Source organism: Accipiter gentilis, chromosome 10, assembly GCF_929443795.1.
Source record: "Accipiter gentilis chromosome 10, bAccGen1.1, whole genome shotgun sequence".
NCBI classification, from domain to species: Eukaryota; Metazoa; Chordata; class Aves; order Accipitriformes; family Accipitridae; genus Astur; species Astur gentilis.
In genome coordinates, this window is record NC_064889.1 from 14,118,826 (window position 1) to 14,141,344 (window position 22,519).

The window sequence follows — 22,519 nt, forward strand, 5'->3', positions numbered from 1 at the left end:
TGAATGATACAGTTGGAGGTGTTACAAATCACAGACTAACACATATTTTAACATATTTTCTAGAGCCTGGCTGGACACAGTCCTGGGCAACCTGCTCTTAGCTGACCTTGCTTGAGCAGGGGAGTTGGACTAGATGATCTCAAGACGTCCCTTCCACCCCAAGCAATTCTGTAAACTGAAATACTGTTAGAAATTATCCTCTCTCCTCTGTAATTCTTATGGCCCTATTTTCAAAAAAATGTAAATACATTCTTTGATAGGTAGAAGTTACTCCACTAAACAGTAGATATGCATTTTAGTATGCTGCCTGTTTTTGCTGAAAATAAACTGATTTCCCCAGCCTTCCTGAGAACTCATCTATCAATAGATTCAATGGAGCCATTGTAAGCAGCGGGACCAATGTAAAAGGACTTAGGGCAACATGGCTTAATCTTGAGACCAAAGAGCGCTAAAAGATTGCTGTATACAGAAACAAGAAAGAAAATGGTAAGTCTAATAAAATACCACTGAATTTATTAGACTGCTGCAAGGCCAGCAAGGACCCTTCTGCTTCAGCGCAGTGGAGCAGGGGCTTTGTCCTATGCTGTGCATAGTGGTGCAGGATGAAAGCATCTGCCACCAGCCACCGCTTCCCCAGGGAGGCAAAAACTGCAAGCCTTCAGGTTTCTGCTAAGCTCCTGTTTCTCTATGACTGTCAGCACCTCTGTGTTGGAAGAAAAAGCATTAGAGGGTCACAGCAGACTGTTCATCCCAAGGAGTAAGGAGGAAATGGGGACAGTACTGAAACTCCTGGCAATCACTGGGTAAACTTTGCAAAAAACATAAATGATGAGGACAGGGCCACTATAAAACACGAGCAAGATCCAAATTTGGTAAGCCAGGCTTACACGAGTTAAAAGCTTTTTAAAAGCAGTCACCACTAAGTTAAACATTCAGGATCAAGGAAAACAGTGCAGAGGCCACCCCTTCACAATGGGACCTGTAATCTGAATTACACCACCATGAAAATAAATTAAAGACTATGGCACAGCAGAGTGCAGTTACGTTAACCTACCTGTGCTAATTTAGCCTGGGTAATACCTGCAATAGACACATAGTAAATGTATAACATCCCAATCAAAAATCAGGTGCTTACAAGGTTTCACATTTCTTTTCTTAAAATGTAAAACCATATGTGTGTATATGAGTGTACACACACATATGCACTTCTGATAACTTTCATGGCGGTTTTTAATTATTTATACCTAGCCTTTGCACATCTACTTACAAAGAGAATATTGAATCTTGGTTTCTTTACATAAGGAAATTCCGCCTTTTTACAAAAGGACTTTCTTCTGGATAAGGACTGCGAAGCTAGGCTCTGTTTTACAGCAGAGCAGAATTTGGAGAGTGATATTTCTCTTAGGGCTCCTTTCTTTTCAGACCTTATTTAGGCCTCTCTTCTTTTCCTACAGCATTTCTCTAGAGTGCCAAACCGTACAAGCTGTCACCAAAAAAAAAAATCTGAAACCACTCAGTCATTACTCGTGAACTTCTCTAGGCAATTGGAAGTGTGAACGTGACTGTCATTACAGTTGCTCTTAGGTAGTTGTTTCCTACAATATTTTGCAATTTTTATGCTGAGATAAGACAGAAGCGATCTTTCTAAATGTAACAGTTTACTTTAGAACTGTTTTAATTTTTACAGAGATTTCATCAACTCTTACAAATATGTTGCAAGAAAACTTACATGTGACAAAACAGTTGCACTGACTATTCTGAGCACCTCTGCTTAAGATGCATTTTCATTAGCATTTTGCAGCTGACCTACATAAAAGAACTGTTTTACTTGGAAAAGTCCTTGTCAGTTTATCCTTGCATTAGGTATGACCTATGATGTTTTAAAAGAGGTTCTCTTTTCTTTGTTAGAGCTGACCATCATGAAAGTTTTAGACTACTTTAAAAAACCAACAAAGAAAAATGAAGTCCATAACACAGACTTGACTGAGGCATCATACATACTGATACTTCATTTTTTCTGTTGCAACTACAACAAAAATTTTCAGCTCAATAAGAAAAAAGGCACAAATGGAAAATATTCATATAAAATTTCAGGGTGATTCACAAGGAAAACATTTGTTTTCACTGTAACAAATGAAAGGATTTCAGGTAGCTACACTTTCTTATATCAAAATATACTGCAGCCCAGAAAAGAAGGAACAATTTTCTCCATAAATGGCTAAGTGGGCACTGTTAGATAAGTTCTCAGCTGCTTTTACTCATTCCCTGTATCATGTTCAACTCCAGGAGTCACCATTTCAAAAGCACCTTTTCTATGGAAAGCTCCATGCAAAATTAGTTGTGCTTAGGTATTTTATGTTCTACAATTTTTGTAGTGACCCGGGAATCAGGAGATGGCTGAGATTAGAAAAATAGGCATGTTACAATGGAACTAAGAGAGCAAGAATGGCTTGAAGACACTTATTCTGAAGATGTCAAATGCAACACCATGCTGCAATGACAACCAAAATCAATAGAAGTTAACTCAATCTTTCTGCACACAAAAAAAATCTGACTCTCACGATACAACACATCAGACAGATTCTTCCCAGTTCTCCCTGGAGCTCCACATAGGACAGATCTGGGAGTGCAGGCCATTCAGGGAAGTTCTATCTTTCAACTGCCTGCACTGTGTATATAAAAGTCGTATCTGTATTAATGTAACATCCCATAACCAAACAAACATAGGCATCTCTTTGTGTATATAACTTCAACAAAACCTCTTGATGAAAGAACAGACCTCCACCCTTCATTAGTTAAGACACTACAAGGCAGGTCACAAGTACCATGCACAAGAAAAGCAGCGCAAGGTTCAGCCCCTGCCTGCAACGAAAGCAGAACTGAATTTCTTGCATAGCAAACATGTGCCACAGGCTGCCAGCACACCTGGAGGTAGGCATCAGGTTCAACAACAAAGCTGCCTGCAGTACCAGAAGAACAATCTCAGCGATTCTCATGTGAGTCCCTTCAATGTCTTACATGCAAGAACCAATTCTTATAGATTAGAACAACGCAGCTATTTCATTCAGATGTTTCTATTATTATTTATGCCAAAATATGGGCTCCTCAATTTGTGATTAAATTTGTATGCGTCTCCACTGCTACAACAAAAATCAAATAAAACAAAAAAAAAGTCCAAATAATACCTTACTGCACATCTAAAGGTCAGTGCCCTTAGCAGCCAATCAAGAAGGCATGGAAATATGGAAAGGGCTGCCAAATAGTTGAATGAAAACTTTGGATTTGGATTTGTTTGACTGAAATCAAAACTCAATTTGGAACAAAATGTAAATGTTCAGCTTCATGTACAAAAGTTGGAGCCCTCACATCTCACAAGAGACCTAAGCCCATATGTACTGAATCATTTATGGATCTTGATTAAGCTTTAAGCACATATCTGAAGAAACATTTAAAACTTGCTGTGTGATATTTTGAGATGCACAAAGCATAGAACAAGCAACATAGGACCAGTTATAGGGTGCATTTGCAAGGAACAGAACAATGGATAAAAGCCTTCACATACAGAAGATCCTAAAAATGCTTTTTGGCATTAAATAACAGACCGATCTTTGTACCAAGTTCTGATCCAGACATCTATCAATTATATTGCTAAGTATTATAAACCATCTTAAAACACACATAGTTATTCTGCAGAGGCTGACTTCACCATTAAGCTGCAGCTTCAATTTTAAAAATTAAAAAACTCCTCATCCACTTATCTCAACCTCTTTTACAGAAAAGATAATCCAAGACACTGCTACTGAATTTTTGTTTTAAAACTGAAAAACATCAAGGGTGGCAACATGTATTAAAATATTTTAAAGACAGTAAAATGTCACTCTGTGACTTAATATATTTACCTTCAGCCTGAAGCCATTTTTCATAATTTTTCAGGGGGAAAATGGTGTGCAAGAATCCTTATTCCAAGCCTTCCAGTTTAGCCATCCTTTAGTTTGCTGCTATAATACTGTACATGCATTCATGTTACAGGGCTGCAGAAACTACATGTCTATGTCAACAGATGTGTTTCTTGGAAGACAGCTACAGAAATCAAGTTTATTCAAATGTTTGCCAGCTACCATATGCTGCAATACTACTTTAAATGCAACATAAGGCTTTGGGAACATACTTTTAGTGCTATCTACACTTTGTTATTTACTTTCCACTTAGACTAAATACCAGAGACGGGGCACACTAAGGGGTGCAGTGTCCTCTTTGTGAAAACATTCTACCCGTTGTAATATTTAGAAAGAAAAAAATATACACAGCACTACACTAGTCTCGACCACTTTCAGCGGCTGCACTTTCATGGAGAGGCTCTGGGCAAGATATTTTTACATATGGCATTAATTCTGGGAACTTTTAATAATGGCCAAATATAATTAAAAATTATGCAAAAATTCCTGCCATGAAGGGAGCAGTACAGAAACGACTCTGTTTGAAGAAAAAGCAATCATTTGCTCATACTCTGAGTCCAGAAAAAAACAAAACACACGTGGTACGTTTTTAATATTTGAACTACATCAGGCCCAGTTCTGCTCCTATGCAAAACGAGTGGCAAAACTCCAAAATGCAGCAGGATTGAGCCCCTCATGTTGTCACAAGCATTCAAATAAACAAACAGGGCTGTAACACATTCTAAGCTTCTACTGTGTTCCTCTAAATGGATCCAGACAGAAAAAGAAAAGCACATTTCATTGCAATTTTTGCAATACAAGGATAACAACAATGTGCAATTTTATATTATACAGAATTTGCCCTCTTAAAGTATAATCATCCAAATGTCCAAAGGGAAACAGATTCAAAGAGTCAAGAAAGCTGTTATGCACAAGTTTGGAGGACACAGTTCTACCAAATCTGATAGGGATGTCTGATCTCTCTGAGCTTTTAACATCACTTTTTCCTCTGGACTTTCATAAAGTGCATGACATAGGGATGTTTTCACATGACCCAAATGTGGGCACCTCAAATAGCCAGCTAAATCCCCTAGGCTATTTTACCGACAATAAAAATTGCTGTCAATGTTCCGAATCATCCTCCCAGTATCATAAGCTAAGACCCTGCTCTCAATCTCTTCAGCGAACCTAAAAGGAGCTTCAGAATCTGTAACTCATTCAAGTTATTCATCATTATAAGTAAAATGGCACAAAGATGGCATCCTGTTTTTAACCAGTAGAAGAAATTTTGCTTTGCTTGCATCTTCATTTTCTGTCACCTGTGAGTTCTTTTCATTAACAGTATGACTAAACGATATGCTAAAAGCTGAGTGCACCTCTCAGATCTTAACTAACTCTGAAGGCTTGGGCCAAAATCCAGTAAGGCCCTTAAGCACTTGCGTAATTTTAGGCATATTGACATCTCAGGTTTGAATTCAAATGCATGCCAAAGCCCATCACTGGATTGCAGCCACAAAACTCAGCACCTTCCAGAAGGAATCCTTGAAGTTCAAATTATAACTTAGCCAATATCCATGAAATATTTTCCTTTCTGGACTATGTATTTTAAATGTGTCTTAAATTGCTGTAAGAAGCATTTCCAACTCCACTACACTTCTACTGTTCAGCTTATGTCAAGTTCACCTTTTTGATGAACATTATCCCACAGAAAAAACAGTTCTGTTGTGCTTATGGTACACCTGCATATGCTTGACAGTACGCCCAGGAGGCTTCCCCCGCTCTGGAAAGGTGCAGAATACCATATGCAACAGCTAAGGAGCTAATGATACATGTGTGCCACTTTTGACCATGCTACAGTTATCAATCCAGCTCTGACAGAATGTATCTCACCAGTGACATGGTACAAACTCCCAGAACATGAACAGGAACTCCATTGATAACAATGAATCTAAAAGTTCCTTTTGCTCATGTTTATAGTTTTTTATACCATCATTAACACTTCGAAGTCACACAAAAAGCAATTTGTGTGCCCAAATGGTCGAACACCAGCTCTTACCTTCTCAAAGAATGACTGAATATATACATAAAAATACTCATGCCACAAATTTGATGGAGTTTGCTACACTGTGAAAGCAACAGATCTTACACCAGATAAAGCCCTTTCATTGTCCATGTATTTGAAGCTATTGACCTACACGGAAGTCTTGTAGATCTTCATTAACAATCATATGGTCAGCATTTACTGAGGTAATACCAATCAGGCTAATTTGTATTACAAATACGGACCAAATGTATGGAAAAACTAATTAAAACAGTAGACACAGAACTACACAACTTGCCTCTGGATCTAAGAAACTGGCTCTAACCTTGCTCCAACTACCTGCAACATTTTAATTGTTTTCTAGATCAGATTATTGGAATAACCCCCATGAATTTGGTTGCCCCAACACTGTTTTATTCAAGACAATTCTAAGCTATGACATATGCAGCAAAGGCTGGAATATTCTTTGGTCTGTGACATACGTGCCACAAACACTCTGTGACTGTTACTATTAGTTGATGCTTGTAGAGAAAAGCACTGCATGATATGCAGCAGTAAATTACTTGCATCACTGCTAGCTTGTGGCATGGCATAACCTAGAAGTCAAACCACAGGCAAACAGATGGAGAATGTGCATGCCATAAAACCGTATCACTTCACAATACATTTATATCCAGAAATGGTGTTTTCAAAACAATCTGCTTCTCCTACTTCCCCCAGAAATGTGATAGTTTGAGAGACTATTTCTCTTGGGTAATTTCCGTTTCCCCCTCCCCTCCATGCATAGACATGCTTTAGTTTTGTTTTGTTCTTCCCCCCCCCCCCCCCCCGCTTTTTTTTTTCTTCTTTCTAATAAAGACACAGTTTTACTCTACAAGGCATGAATCTTGTCAATTTACTGGATAACATCCATCCATATATACATCAGAAGCCCACCAGGGAGTGTCACAAATCCACATAACTTTCCAAAGCTAGACTCAAAATATGGACCTCTTACTTAGTTGACAGATGTGTAAAATCGTATGCAGCCAGACAACTCCCTAATGACCACACAGGTGCATGTGCTGAACAATGCAAGTTATTCTGACTAAGACCAACATTAGCTTATACTTGAAAAGTTATCTTCAGAAAAAGTTTTTCTGATGGCATAATGTGATTCTGGGACTAAAAACCACCACACCCTTTTTAGAGGAGGGGAACATATTAGCTCAGCTAGGTAGAGAGGCTACAGGAAATCTCTGTGAAAGAAGCCAAATTTCAGAGGTTTTCTAGGAAGATATGACTATCATTTGGCCTCAGTACTGCAGTAAGCATTAGCCAGAAATACATAAGCTCATTAATGTCTATCTTCTCTTTTATTGCTAACTATAGAATCAAACACATGTTCTAAGTAAAAATTGCCTATGGACAAGGCATATAAGTTACAGATTTCCACCTCAATTGTGCTCAGTAACATGCACGGGATTTCATGACAGCATGATTTGGCTCAAATGGCTCTGTGTCACCAGTTTCTCACTCCACCCCACACAAGGCAGGAGCCCTGAGGGACAGGACTGAAGCTATTAGCAGACTTCAGCCTTGAAACTCGCCCTAATGAGGTGGAGTCAAACTGGTCCCAGATCAGGCAACATAAAAGCAGCATTAAACAAATTTCTTCTGAACTTGCACTTTACAACTCCTCACTGGACTGAAGGCTCAAAACCTTCACCCATGGAGAATAAGCAGTCATAGCTTGAAATTCAAAGTCTTTGCAGTAATATTCAGTACATTCTTTACCTATAAAGCCTTCATTCTCTTCAAACTTAGGATTTTTAGCCTAATTTTCCATTCCTCTTGTTCATCTACAGCAGTGAAATCCCAAGATTCAGAAGAGAGCTACCTTTCAATCTTCAGAAAAACTTCATCATCAGTTTGAACTACTTTTACAACATCTGAGTGGACAACTGGCAAGACTTCACACAGTGCCAACACAGCAATTTTGTCTGCTGTAGGGAGTGCAGGAAATACCTGCTTCATCCTACCGTCTGCTCTAGCACAGAATGAAAAGCTTTGGTCCCCTAAGATTTGTTGTTCTGCATCACCCACCTATGCTGCCCATATAAAAAATCCAACCATTACTCCAGGTGCAGCACTGACAGCAGTGATCATCTGACACACTCACTGACAGAAATTTCACGTGCCAAGTACATCCCCTACATGCAAGCCCAAAATCAGGACATTAATGTCTATTCAGTCACAGGTTCTTAGATACGTAACACAACCTATTGTATGAGTAGTATGGATGGATTTCCAACTAAACAGATCAATTGATAGTTCTAACAAATTAAAATGTTTTATTTTTAATATTACAAAATTCAACAAAAGGATTATACCTAAACATTGTTCACTATATCTCCCTCAAATGAACCGTTAAATTGGTTTAATATCCCTGAAAAAAATCCATATACTAGGTAAGACAGTTGGTATAGCTGTGTTTTCATCTGGAAGCAGCTGTGATTATCACTATGGATACGCAAATAAAAAGCTAAAATTGATAACAATAAATCTGAACAAAATGGAAAGAAGAACTGAATAAACTCTGCCAAAACAAAACATGCCAAAGACAGAGGGAAGATGCTGCTTATCATTGGTAAGCAAACGTATCAGAGATACAAAGAGCTTTTCTGATGACTTAGAAAAAGTTTGAGTAAAAACACTTAACAATATTTTTTATTTGCCACCTCTAAGACTGGAGTGTTTTCACAGCAAAAAAGTAAATAAAAGAAAGGCCTTAATCAGTTGCATGTGCGTTTCATCCTGGCCTCTATCCTTATGAAGCTCACACATTGGTAAAAATGCTGCTTAAAATTTATTTTCAGTATTGAGACTAACAAAACCAAATCAAATCAATTCAACTATAGGTTCAAATAGGTAATGGCTCAACAACCCTACCACTAGAGTAAATAAATGTGGATTTTTGCCCCAGGAAAAAAAATGACACTTGGTAAACATACCATGAACTGAAGAACTAACCATTAAAATCATACCAATCAATGCTTGTGATATATAAAAATCACAAAAGAAGATAAGATTGAATATTTGTTTTTAAATCAATGCTAAAGTTTTCTTTCTCATTAAAAACACCATTTAGGAAAGTTGTTACCATTTTAATTTGTGTTATTCCATAACTAATATCTCCACATTTTTCTTAGACTGGAGTTTTCCTTTCAGTAAAGCTTCCTTATGTTGCATTCTACAAGAATGTTAATTCTATTTTACCTCATTCATAGACAGCAACAAAATATTAATATTTAAATATTTTATTTCATATTACTATTTAAGTATTTTTAAGTTACTATTAAGCAAGTTGGAACATCAATGTTTTTTCACTGTTTTAGGGCACATACCTCTTTCACACTGGGGTCCAGTAAAGCCATATGTGCAAGCACATCGGTTCGGAGCCACGCATCTCCCTCCATTTAGACATCCATTTTCACAGACAGCTGTATCAGAGGGAAGGCAAAAGTAATCTTTATTGAGCTATTTCCAAAAAGACATTAGATATGTACTTGACTAGCTCAGGTAAACTGGTAAACAAAACAGGACAGGATACTTTTTTCCAGAATCTACTTACAATCTTTTCTTATTTCCTGGCCTTATTAGCATCATGAATTCATCTTCTCAAGGGAGCACAATATAAACGCAGTAACAACCACAGCTTTTCTGACCTCTCAAAGCCTTTCTCTTTGGGATGGCTAGACAATTCCATAACTTCAAAATAATACCTCTTTCAAACTTTCAACAAAGAAACACCGAAATAGTAGAGATTGCAGATAGAAGGTGCAGAAGAAAATTTCATCTCTAAATCCTCTAAATTTTTCCCTATTTGGAAGCAAATTTAAAAATGTATTTATTCCTCTACCATAACAGAAAAACAATCCACTATTAAAAAGCTGTTTGCTGATGTTAAATAATTCATGCTATCAACTAGGATAGCAAAATGTAATCGCCATCTATTTTGACTCAGTTAATCCAAGATATTCTTCCCCTGTATGATGCTGTCATTAGATTCAGAACGTAGTTTTCCTCAAACTCCAAAAGCAGTTGCTCTCAAAAATAATCAGAAAATATAACATTCACATGAAAAAGGGGCTTTCAAATACAATTTGATGCTCATTGAGTAATATTATTCTTCGTTCAATTTCACATTCACTTCAGTAGAAAGGTTTCCATTTATCCTCTTCTACCACTTGATATTTCACAGAGAAGGCAGAAATACAATTCTTAATCCTTTCACCATGTGATCCTCTTCCAGATTATTAGGGTAAATTCCTGGTCCCACTGAAGTTCATGTAAAGTGTGCCATTGATTTTGACAGAGCACAAAAGGTTTTCATTAAATGAGCTAAACACATTTTCCCTGTCAGACCAATAGTTCACCAGATAGCAACATGACAGCCTTGGTTAAAATCAGTGTCTACATCTTTATTTGAGTTTCTTCACAGCATTCCAGCCAAGAAGAGCAAGAGACCACCAGAGTCAGTTTGGGAAAGATTTCAAGCAGCGGATCCAGGATGGCTGTTGGCTCGGGATTGATTGAGGTAATCAAAAATATGTCCATCAACTCTAACAAGACAACATCAAAATGAGCAAAATTCCTAAAGCATACTAGCTAAGTCTGAAGCAAACCCCTGAAATTAAAACAAGGCTTTGTATTAAAAAGCTTAATTTTGTCTGTAAGATGAAAGCTGAATCCCATGTAAAATCTAAATGTATGGCCTATTGCTCTAGTGAGTGGAAAGCCCTGGAGGTCAATGAGAATTATGGTAGTGTGAGAACTACAGGATCAAGTTATATCCAATTATTATGAATTCACATGATGTTTATTTTAATAGTCCTGATCAGAAAGAATTCACTCGGCATTCATTACAAAGTCATGTGTTTTCCTGTAAAATTCCACTGTACCTGATCAAAAACAAGCTCAACATCAGTTGAAATTTAGTGCTAAAGGGTGCCCAATCCACACACCCCAGAATTACTCAACTGTACACAGTATCTACATTAATAAGAGTGTACTTACGCTGTCCACAGTGTGTTCCTGTATAACCCTTCTGACAGAGGCAATGGTCATCACTGCAGCTACCTCCATTCATGCACCGGATGTTACAGTGTTGTACTTCAAAGGAAAAAAAGATTTTCCTCAGTTAAACCAGTCAGAAACACTTAACTGTCTGCTAAGGGTGGGGTTTGGTATTTTTTTTTTAGGGATTGAGTCTGTGAATCAGAAACCAAGGATGCATATTTTAGGACAGATACTTAAAATGGCAATACAGAAAACAATATTGATTTATGGATCCTAAGGAATACAGGACATGATGCAAGAATTTGATACCAGCCTTATTTACCAAAGTCAAAGGCATTTCATATGAGCATAAATGCACAGAATCTGTCTCCTAGTTTGCAATGATGAGAAAAGGCCATTAATAAGGGAAAAGTACTAAACTTCTGGCAGATACCACCAAGAAGAGAGTCTTATCATCTGCACAATGTGGGAGGGAAGTATTAAAGAGCAGTATTTAAGGGAAGCTCCAGAAGACAGCCTGGTTCTGCCAACACACGCAATATCAGAAGCTGATCTGCCCAGGTAGGACTTCTTGCATGAGAAGGAAAAATAACAGAGCAATTTCTTTCTGTATGCAAATCTGTGGGGTCACCCCATCTCCAGATAAAGGCGCTGCTAGCTGTGGTGCTTAGGGGCTGCGGAGCTCCCAGACAGCATTTCCACTGAGCCAACAACCTTCCCCTGCAAGGAGCAGAGGCGGGGGAGCAGCAGCACGCTCTCCTCAGCCACAGCCCCATCATTTATAATGACTAACATGCAGCTTAAGTCCCATGCCAGTAAAGCATAGAAGTCTGTGCTACATTTTTCTAATAATAAGGACAAATATATTTTTTAAGTAGATGTTAGGAACAACTTAAAGTATGTCAGGCTCTTCATCAGGCATAGAGAAGCAGGCAGGCCTCCCGACAAAGTGAAGTCCTCCTTACAGGTCCCGCTGTCCTACACAGCTGTGAACTGGGGCCAGCACTCCAGTAAGCAGCCGGGAAATGGTTTCCCTCTTAACAGGAACCACATGAAAGGCTCCTCCTCAGATAGGATTACGGTCAGATCAGCATTTCAGTAGATTGTGATGGAGCACTGGATACCTACACCATGCTGTCTGAAATGCTCAGGACTGAAAAAACAGAAATTGCATGTCCTGCCAGAGCCTGTTGCTAACAGGTGCCATGCCAACCACTGAATTTTTCCTGTTGCACAAAGCCCTTAAGCATCACTTGGCTTTTTACAGTTCAGAAGTATGTCAATGGAATTTTATTTTTATTTTCAAGTAGAAATAATCATTTTAACTGTATTGCCTTCTATAGCAATAGGAATCCACAGAACATAAGTTAAACATGCAATTGGAGAAAGGATTTAAAACAGTCGAGCATTTAAAACACTGGTACTCTTTAATTCTTCAATTATAAAAGTAAAAACTGTATCTTACATTTCTTATGTGCCTAATAGCTATGATACATCTTTGTTCTACTTCCGATGTACTTCAGTACTTCAGGCAACAAAAATGTACTAACATTCCTCAACAAAAAGTAAAATTGTCTGTGAATACAGAGTGAATATCTGGTGAAGATTTTTGGACAATGTCCTAAGTAGGTCAGAAAAAGGTGTATAGTTACTTTAAAACGTGTAGTTCCACTTAGCTTTATACAATCTTAGAAAAACAGAGGGGATTACAAAAAGCATAGGAAATGATATCATCTGTCAAGCAGGGAAGGAACTTGAAAACCACAAACTGATTTCAATTAGAGCAAGCTATGCCAAGAGCTAATTTCCATTCCCACATGAAGACCAAAGCCATTTAAATAGTTTGAACTACATTCGAGATAAAAAGGTTAACAGTAGCTTATATGATGATTTTCATATTATTTATTCGAGTAAAAGTAAAGTGTATTTCCCCATTTTGGGATAAGGAGTGGTTTTACATGTAACACACACACACACACACACACACACAGAGCTTCCATAATTTGCCTTACTGCTTCTTAAAGGAACTTTTCCAAGGTAAAATATGTCTTCCTCCTTTTTAAACTAAAATCATTATGGGAGACTGCTGGGACACCCAGACATCTTTATTAAAATGAGCCATTTGAATCAGTGAGCTTTCTCCCTTATTACCATGCAAGAAAATCAGTAAACTAACTATTTATTTTCTGCCCTCTTTTGAGGGAACGTTGAAAATAGTATTTCCAAACTCATACAGACTATTCTGAAATATTACCCTTTGAAAAGTTTATAGACATGCGAAGGCTGTCTGGAGCTCAGATGATGATTTTAAGACTGCATTTTTGAAAAGTAGCATATTAATGCGGGTCCATAGTCTCTTTTCTCAGCTCTATCAACAACTCCATTAATGTCATCAGAGATATTCCAGTAAATTAAATAACCTGTTCCAAGGTATCACACTGACAGAAACTCAAGGAAAAAGCACATGAATTACCATAAGGCTAGTAAATCCATGCATATAGCTTTGCCTTAACTGGACATCCACAGGAAATGTTAACAACATTAATAAATTATTGCTTTTAATCAATTATTGTTCTCCTTCGTGTCCAATTTGTAAACAGTCTGCACTGGGAAGTTCTGAAGTCAAAACAGGAATAACGGCAGGAACATAGCTTTATAAACCTGCAAAAGAGCCAGCGAGACCAAACACATCCACACACACTTTGTGTGTGGACAACATTTGCATTGTTTATCAAAGTGAAGCAACAAGCTGCACGCTTAAGCATAACAGTTCCTGACTTTTTTAATAAATTCTCAGCAAAACTGAGTAAAGACTTCATCACACCACAACCGGTCACGAAACATTCAGGAGCTCACCAAGCAGAAGGAAGGTAACACACAGGCCATCTACTCTGCGATCCCACACTAAAACACGCGAGGTGTGAGGGTCTGCGATCCTCAGGTGGGAAAACCAGCGGAGCCACTCGTCCAGCACCTCGGGCCGAGGGCACTCTGCAGGGCTGGCCGGCGGGCACCAGGAGGAGAAGCCACCTCTCGTCTCTCTGTGCCACTGCCAAGGAAACACTCCCAACCCCGGCCGTGCATGACGCAGGGCTTTGTCTGCCAGGAGCTGTAAACAAGGAATGACGGTCTCATCACATCCCAGATGCTCCGCGTGCTTTCTCTGTCAAGCGACTGACTCAGGAGAGGGATGGCAGCTAGCGCCAGGACGGGACACAGGCCTGCAGCCCTGCATGGGGTGCTTAGAAAACCCGCAGCAGCCTTGAAAGCTCTGGAAACATTTAAAATTCAAGACCTTTTACCACCTCTGACAGCAGCAGAATATAAGGGAAGGGGCTGAGCTCCAGGTTTCACTGCCGTTGAATGGACATCTCCCACACCACCCCAAGGAATGGGATCCTGGGGTGCAAAGCCAAGGGCCCAGGCTCCCGCCTCCCCCCTGGCAGCACACGGTCCCTGAGGAAGATCTCAGTCCCCGGCTGGTGCCTCTGAAGCTGCTAGCGGGGGAGCGGAGCAGGCCCCATTTTGCACTCAGGCAGCGTAACCAGCCTGCCGGGGGGGCGCAGACACTTGTCCCCGCTGGCTGCCACCCCCAGCACCCACCACAGGTCTCACTGCCTCTGCCACGGCTCCCTTCCTTCAGAGACAGCCCCATCAGTAAACGCCTTCCCTGTTTAGGCCGGCCCAAGCCATTCTGACTAAAACAGGCTGGAAGCAAAAACAGCGGCTGAACTCAGAGACACACCTGACCCGTAACCCTGGGGGCAGCAGGGGGTGCCTGGTGCTGAAGGAGAGACCCTCGTCCTCCTCATTCACCCCCCAGCTCCCACAAGGGCAGAGCAGCAACTCCAACAACACGGCAGGATGGTAAGATACGTCTGCAGCACAAACAGGGGCACGGCTGCAGCATGAACAGACAAAGCGAAAGCAGCCATGGCCCAGGTGGTTTGGGAGGTAGCAGCAGAGCAGCCACCACAGAGCTGGCACAGCACAGGGTGTAGGACATCTCCCTACACGCGCACCTGCCACGTCAGAGCCACCCACACATCAGAGCCAGCAGGGGGGATGCCTCCACACGTGGCAATCTTACCTCCAAGCCTACTGCAAGCATACCCAAAAATTCAGTAATTACACAGAAATAACCACTACTCGGCCGGCAAGTTCACTGATGTCACAAAAAATCCCTGCTGAGAAAACCACCGGTTGCTCTTTTCAACCATGAATCAGATTCCTAAAGCTGACTCGTAACCAGAAAAGTCCCAACAACTGACCTGCATAAGAATCAAACTTGAAGGCTTTGTTTTGCTTTCCAATCCACATGCTTTCCAGTTTGCATTAATTATTTGATTCCGGCAGACAACCAGTCTACAAGAGCCACCGTGAATTCGGTTTCTGCCTATGGTTGTACATGCTATAAAACCTGTGCCCACTACTCATTCTTTAAGTACTAAAGACACACATAGCTTAAAATATCCAAAAGATAACTGAGACACATCTCATATATCAGAAACCATACATTTAATCCTGAGAAATCGTGCCATTTTCACTCATATTTTTTATTTGTATTTTGAATGTGACAAACTTGTATCCTGTATTTTTTATTTTTTTTATTATTTTAAGAAGAGTTTTTTCTCATTTGTTAAAATGTATAATTAAAATAAGATTTCATGAATGCATATTCTGACAAAATATTAACTGTTACCAATGGGAGTTAACAGAAATCCTTTGATGTCAAACTGTGTTTTTAATGTGTATGTTTACTTTGTTTCCTAATAGCAGGTCTAAGTCATTGTGGTCTATTGTGTAAATACGTATTCATGGATTTTGTCTACAGTGCCAACAGAGCAAATGACTTACAGAAAGTGTATGTTCTATAAGCCCTAATGAGGTGCTGGATCATAAACATTACTACACAAGAGTGCACAGAGGCAGTGCAGTCTTTTCTCTCTACAACAACTCAAGACACTTTTGCTTGCAGAATTGGTTTGTTTAAATAAATAAAAGTGATATGACTGCACACACAGAATGTAGCTTAAATTATTGCACTGATTAAACAAGATATATACAATATATTTTTTAAGCCAAGTGCTAGGTCTACTTGTAAAGTGTTGATACTTGTATAGAGAAAAGCAACATTTGAGAGTGGCAATGTAAGGAAAATAATGTCAGCACTGATTAAAGAATATGATTAATAGAATATTCATACCTAGGAGAAGTAATTGTCAACAACCAAAATAGCTACATCATATAGGCTTTAGAAGCTGCTTGACTAAAAAGTAAAGTCCTTCTGTACCCACTTATCTGTGCAACTCCAATGAAGGCTAAAACTATGGAGATCAATGGTAGAATGTTTCAGAAAAAGAACCACAAGAAGAACCGTAACTTTACTCATATTCTATTTTTCTTTTAAATCTTGACTCATAAAATACTTCTGTGTGGCCTAAGAAAAAAATGAGGTAATACTAAAGCCCACTCGTTCCTGCCTTTTATGAAGGTGCCAAAACATGGGACAGACGTAGGGATATCTCTCTCCTTCTGTACCCTGAAGGGGACCTGGGAGAAGGTCATACTTTCCTTTACTGGCTTACAGGATTAAGGTGTATGCACCTGGTAAAATAGTAGCTGCAAACAGAGGCAGGAACGCAACAACACACACATTTGTGCAGCATTTTGCACCCTTCCTCCTTCCAGTACTCTCTGGGAGCTCCATACCCTCCTCATGCTGGCCTCTCCCCAACAGACATCACAGGAGCCTGAGAAAGGGGTTGAACTACAAAGAACAATATTTACCATTTTAGTACATGCCATTCCATTACATTCCACAGTTGTTATTGTTTTTCCACTGTTATTGCATGAAAAGGATGCTAGAGCCACAAGCTGAAGTGGTCAGTTATGTGGGAAAACTCTTATCAACTAGGAAAGCAAAAAAAAAAAAAAAAATGGCAAGGTAGAAAATACAGGGGCAAAGCAGACCACACATGGAGTCTGAAAAGATATTCAGAACTAAAAGGATGACCATTTTGCATAATATTACAGACCTCAGCTGAGTGCATCCCCCACTGACTTCACTTAACATGTTGTCCAGATAGTTATGGGCATTTGTGGGAAGCAGTTTCCTCCAAAATTCTTCCCAGAGACTTCACATTTTATATAAAAAATCAAAATCATCTACATTCTAAGAGACAAGCACCATACTCAAATGAGAATACAGTGGATTTAACAGCTGGCATCTCAGATACGGACTGAGATACTATCCCAAGCAAAATCCTACTTCATATCAGATGCTCCACCCATGATGAGCCATTGAGCTACCTGGTTCATTGAATGAATTTAATTTTACTTGTTTTTTTCTGGATCTCAGGAACCTTCCCTGAAAACGTGAAATCCAAACATTTCTAAGAAAAGTCATCTCTCTGAGAAGTTTCATTTTCAAAGCATCTGTTTTCTTCTCATGAAAAGCCATTCCACTTAAAAACCTTGACCAGTTCTGTGCCTCTAGCACCTACAGAAGTATCACTTGAATAAAGTCAGCAATATTAGATTCAGAAGATATGTACTGAGCCTGACAAGGAAATGCTATAATTCTTGTAGGCCTATGTATGTAAAATACAGCATAGTGTCTGGCTTAGTAACCCCCAAAACGAGAGCAGAGTTACAAAGCAAGTCAAATTCAGCCAATTGTCAAAAGTCATCTATCTCTCTATCATTGCAACTTCTGTGCTGTATATGAGTGCAAGTCCAGCGTTGAATAGAGATAAGGCATTTTCCAGAAAGCAAGGAAGAGTAGAATTAGTGTTACAAACTGGCAAATGAATATAGCTTCTCATAAAACTAATTTGGTTTTGATTTGGCAAAAAAAAAGTGTCCCCAATAGCTAGTCTCTGAGTCATTCTTCACTTTTGTCATAGAAGGCTACACTTTCTTTCCTGTGGTAAAAGTCTGCCTGGTGACTCAGAGGTTATTTGTCTTAAATATTGACCACTGAACTATCTTACATACCTTAGTAGCTTCACAGACTCAAAAGAGCAATATCAAAGACACAGAAGAAATACTTACTTGATTTTGAACCACAGGAGGGGGCTATCTGACCATTTGGGCATGTGCACATGTTTGGTCTAGAGCAAAATCCATCCCCACAGGAATGTCTGCAGATTGCTATAAAGAAAACATAAATGCCTTTAAAATATGTTTCAAAAACCCCAGACACACAAAAAACACCTGATAGAAAATATGCATTCAGTACCATAACATAAATACCTACAAACTCGTTAAATTGCATACAACAGATTCTAAACCAGCTCCTCCTGTTCATCTGCATCTCTGTAGTGGACAGCTAAAACCTAGACCTTCACAATCTATTATGAAAAGGTCTGGGAACATGCCGCAGGCCACACTAGATAGAGGGAGATTTCCTTGGAAAAGTGAAACTGTGGTCCATTTTACCAGACTACCCTTGGAGGAAGGATGGCACTGAGGGAGCATTACAATGCTCCCTTTATTTCTGCACCAGACACACACAAGCGTAATAATTCCCATCTGACAGCACGTTGCCTCAGTATCTCTGGAGAGGGTCTTATCAGCCTTAGGCAAAGTGCCTTTAACAATTATTTCTGGTACGTTGTACCATTACACATGAGTATGCATACAGCACTATGATGTATGTATGTACGTATTTATATCCCTACATATGTATTTCAGGGATATGGTCCAAACAAGCAGAGAAAATGTATTTGCTGGCCCAATGCTGTTGCCTCCTTCCATTTACTTAAATAGATTAACATATTCCACAGCTACTCGCTCCTGAGAGTCCACTCTCCCCTTGGATCCCTTTACCACAGACTTAAACAGAACATGTGGATGAGATTAATCCTTTGTTAAATACTGGTATCACATCACTGCAATGTAGCCCACAAAACTTTGTATATTAGCTTAATATATTTAAAATGGTAAAGAAATGATGTACAGCTGCTATTGAAACCATACAGAAACCATTTCAGTTCTGGTACACAATTAAAAATACCCTGACGTAGAGGGACAGAGATAAACCTCAGTCATAACACATAACTGGATTAACTTACGGACTATGCATTGGTTTCCACCAGGTAAAGTTTTCCATCCAGGGCAACAGTAAGCATTGTAACGTGATCCACACACATTTGGTCTGGAAAAAAAAAGGACGAATTCTTATTTTTACTCAGAAATATGTTTTAAAAGTAGAGGCATAAAAACGGAAAAAGTAAATCACTGCAATATACATTTCAATAATTAAATCTAGAAGTGTTGTATGTTTTTAGCAGAACTCTATGCCTTCAGATGTGGGGTTTTTTAGGTAACATGCACTTTCACAAATTGAAAATTGCATTATAAACACAAAATCAATTCAGTAACATCTGAACAACGGGAACAGAATGGCCAAACCTTGTCTCATATGACTCCATATCTGGAAAAGAAGCATACAGGGCTTTTGAGCAAAACTCCCATTTAAATACAAAATGAGGGATCACACCCAACATCATTAGTGAACACAGAGGAAATCTAGTGCTCTTTGATAATTTTTAAGCTTCATGTTGCTTTCTCTTCTTTAATCTAAATCAACATTACTCTTCTGTATTTTGTCCATGAGCAAAACTATGTATTTATGAGTGAAACATGCCAACCATGACATTAGCCAAATAAATGAGCCAAAATATGTAAATGCTTCATTCGCAAAAAATTACTTACTATCAAAAAAATCAAGGGTGGGATATGAGTGCATGTAAAGAGATAGGGTCCTGTGAAATTAATATGAAGGGCCTACTGCCCTTCTTAAAATAATGGATCCACAGAAATTTTTCTTTCCAACCCATTCTTCTCATCCGTGTTTACCCTTTCAAATAATTATATCACTAGAGTTTACAATGAAAGATGACAGGACATGACACTATTCCTATTGTGATTTTACTGGTAACAATAGAAAAGTTGAAATGGTTCTATTATTCACAAATAATAAATCTTTTTTTTTTTAATCTACCCTGTCCTATTTATTTAATGCATCTAACCATGCAAGTAAAACCAGTAAGAATAGCTTCAAAAATTGGAAAATGTGCCTACTTTTGTTGTATGTTTAATAATCTTATCAGAGGAAAATTTTACAGCTTCTATTAATATTGTGAGCAATTAATAAATTAATGAAACTTAAGCTAGCTATAAACTAGTACTTCCTAGAAACTGCTTTATTAAAATACTGTCTACAGATTAGAGACAGATTTAAAGTGTTTATTGTTTTAGGAAGGGTTTTCTATTATTATTTTGTCCTTGGTCTTTCAGAAAGTTCTTCATCCCTAATATTGCAATGTCTAAGTAAACAACAGTTACCTCATATGGTGAGGCAACTTAAGACAAACAATCTTGATATATACAAATATCTATTTATGCACATTTTCTAACTAACAAGACTTTTATACTCTATTTATTTAGGGATCTGCATTGTTAATGCAATTTCCAGTATTCTGATTACACCAGCTTTGGTGACACCTAGCCTTTTCATTAAGTGCTTGGCCAGAAATTACTTAAGTCAAAGCAGATACTACCATTACCTTCCACTGGTTCTGGATAATTACAAAGTGGTAACCGAGGTGAATGTGAGCAATACAATTGGACTTGTTGCAGGGCCCATTTCTCTTCCTGCAACTGGTGTTACAGGCTCAAAGTCTTATTCATATAATTCCAATGTATTCAGTTTTAGTAATGTCAGCTACTTCCCTGCAGGGCTATAACCATGTAACTTTCCTAGAGTTCCCTGTTCATCTATGCCAAATGTTGCTCCACGATCATCTGCCAAGTAAGACTGGCAAGCAGACAAGTGAGATTGCTTTTCACCTTCTCCAGTCAGAAGAAATAATGGAACTTATTAAGACAGACAGAATGGGTTTGTTGCTACCTGTTACAACCTACCGGCATAAACCACCCATTTCCGATCCGGGTTGGTAAGAATCTATAAACAGCTGACCATAAAATGATGTTTAGGTACTCTGTCAAATTTCAGTCTCAGCAAGTACATGGCTTTGGGGACCATCTGGTCCAAGTTAAGAGTCAGGAGCAGATTTCTGTGCCATGGGGAAACCCGATTTTTGAAATCTGTTTCCAAAATGGGGCTCTGGAAAACCTAGATGTGCCAGCAACCATGAAGTCAGAGACCCTGAGAGCTTTGAAGCTGTCCACAGAGTAGGCTACGCCGTACATCCAAGAAGCTCCAACTCAGATGCAGCGTGCTTAGCTTTAAAAAAAAAAAAAAAAAAAAAAAAGTCATCAAACTGTACTTCCATGGAACAGTTTGAGCCTGACAAGTGCATTTTCCAGTGGAACACTTTTTCGTCAGAAAACTGCTGTCTAGCTTATAAAAGAAACCTATATTAAAGTCTGAATGCTACTTCTTTGAGTGGGAGCGAGTGTTCTTTATGTGTGCCTATTTGCAAAATGTCTTTAAAAAGAATTAATTTTGACATTAAATTCACTGATATTTATGAGGTGATCAGACACTACAGCGATAAATCCCCATAAATAAATAAATAACGTATTCAAGGGAATAACAATTTAACTCATGTAAATCATGGAAACCATCAATCAAATTGTAAAGGCTCTATCGTGGTACTTACTTTAAACAGTTACCCACTGTTGTGTTTAATAGAGCATATTTTCCTGCTGATGTTATAGGCTATGAATACTAAAGAAGCATTTTATATTCTTATAAAACTGTTTTCCTGAACTGCACTACAAACAGAGTTCAGTTATAAAACCTGATTTATAATAGTAAAATAAGCAAAAATGCATCTATACATCCCAAGCTACCTGCGGTGCCCACAGCACCTTCCTTTCACTCCAAAGCCCAGAGGAGGGAGAGAGCATCTCAGGAACAAAGCTGTTCCCATTGCAATTTAAAAAATACAAGTCTTTCACTTCATTTTAGAGTCACTTGTGAACTTGTAAAGTATAAAAGGATTTCTGTAATGGTGCGGTGCTGAGAGACAGTATGACTGATGCCCAGAGTTTCATCAAAGATGTCCAAAATAAACAAAAAATTATGTCTTTGATTAATGATATGCAAGTACAAACTCAGTAGCAACATGAGTTGAATAATTATCAAAAGACATAACTCATCGACTAGAAAAGCCTTGGAACAGCAGAGAGAAAAACGTTCGTCTGGAAATTCTGATAACTAACACTTCAGAGCGACAGGTCTGGCTGACAGCATCTGCGTGCACCAAACTAGAAGATATTCTCCTTCAGGAACAACCGCAGGGAACCTCCACCCCGATTCCGAAGTAAAGCTTTGTCCTTCCCACCCACGTGGGGATGGAGCCCAGGCAGGACTGCAGCATCAGCTCCTTCAGATGGACACACGTGGTTCTGCCCCAGGTCAGCGCTGTGCTACCCCCGGGCTGTGGCTGCAACACAGTCTCCGCTCGTCACGCGTTCTCAAATAAACGGTCTCCTTTCTCCATGG

The 22,519-nt window shown here is 38.9% G+C and overlaps 1 protein-coding gene across 1 annotated transcript in view; it reads right to left on the reverse strand.

Annotated features, from left to right (window-relative positions):
- The window catches only part of FBN1 (fibrillin 1), a 158,768-nt gene that overhangs the window by 124,318 nt on the left and 11,931 nt on the right, over positions 1 to 22,519 (reverse strand). Inside the window, exons 3-6 of the mRNA XM_049812484.1 lie at positions 19,116 to 19,198; positions 18,094 to 18,192; positions 11,035 to 11,130; positions 9,363 to 9,458 (exon numbers count right to left, since the gene is read on the reverse strand). Coding sequence (XP_049668441.1) covers positions 9,363 to 9,458; positions 11,035 to 11,130; positions 18,094 to 18,192; positions 19,116 to 19,198 — 374 coding nt within the window. The remainder of the gene's footprint in view (positions 1 to 9,362; positions 9,459 to 11,034; positions 11,131 to 18,093; positions 18,193 to 19,115; positions 19,199 to 22,519) is intronic.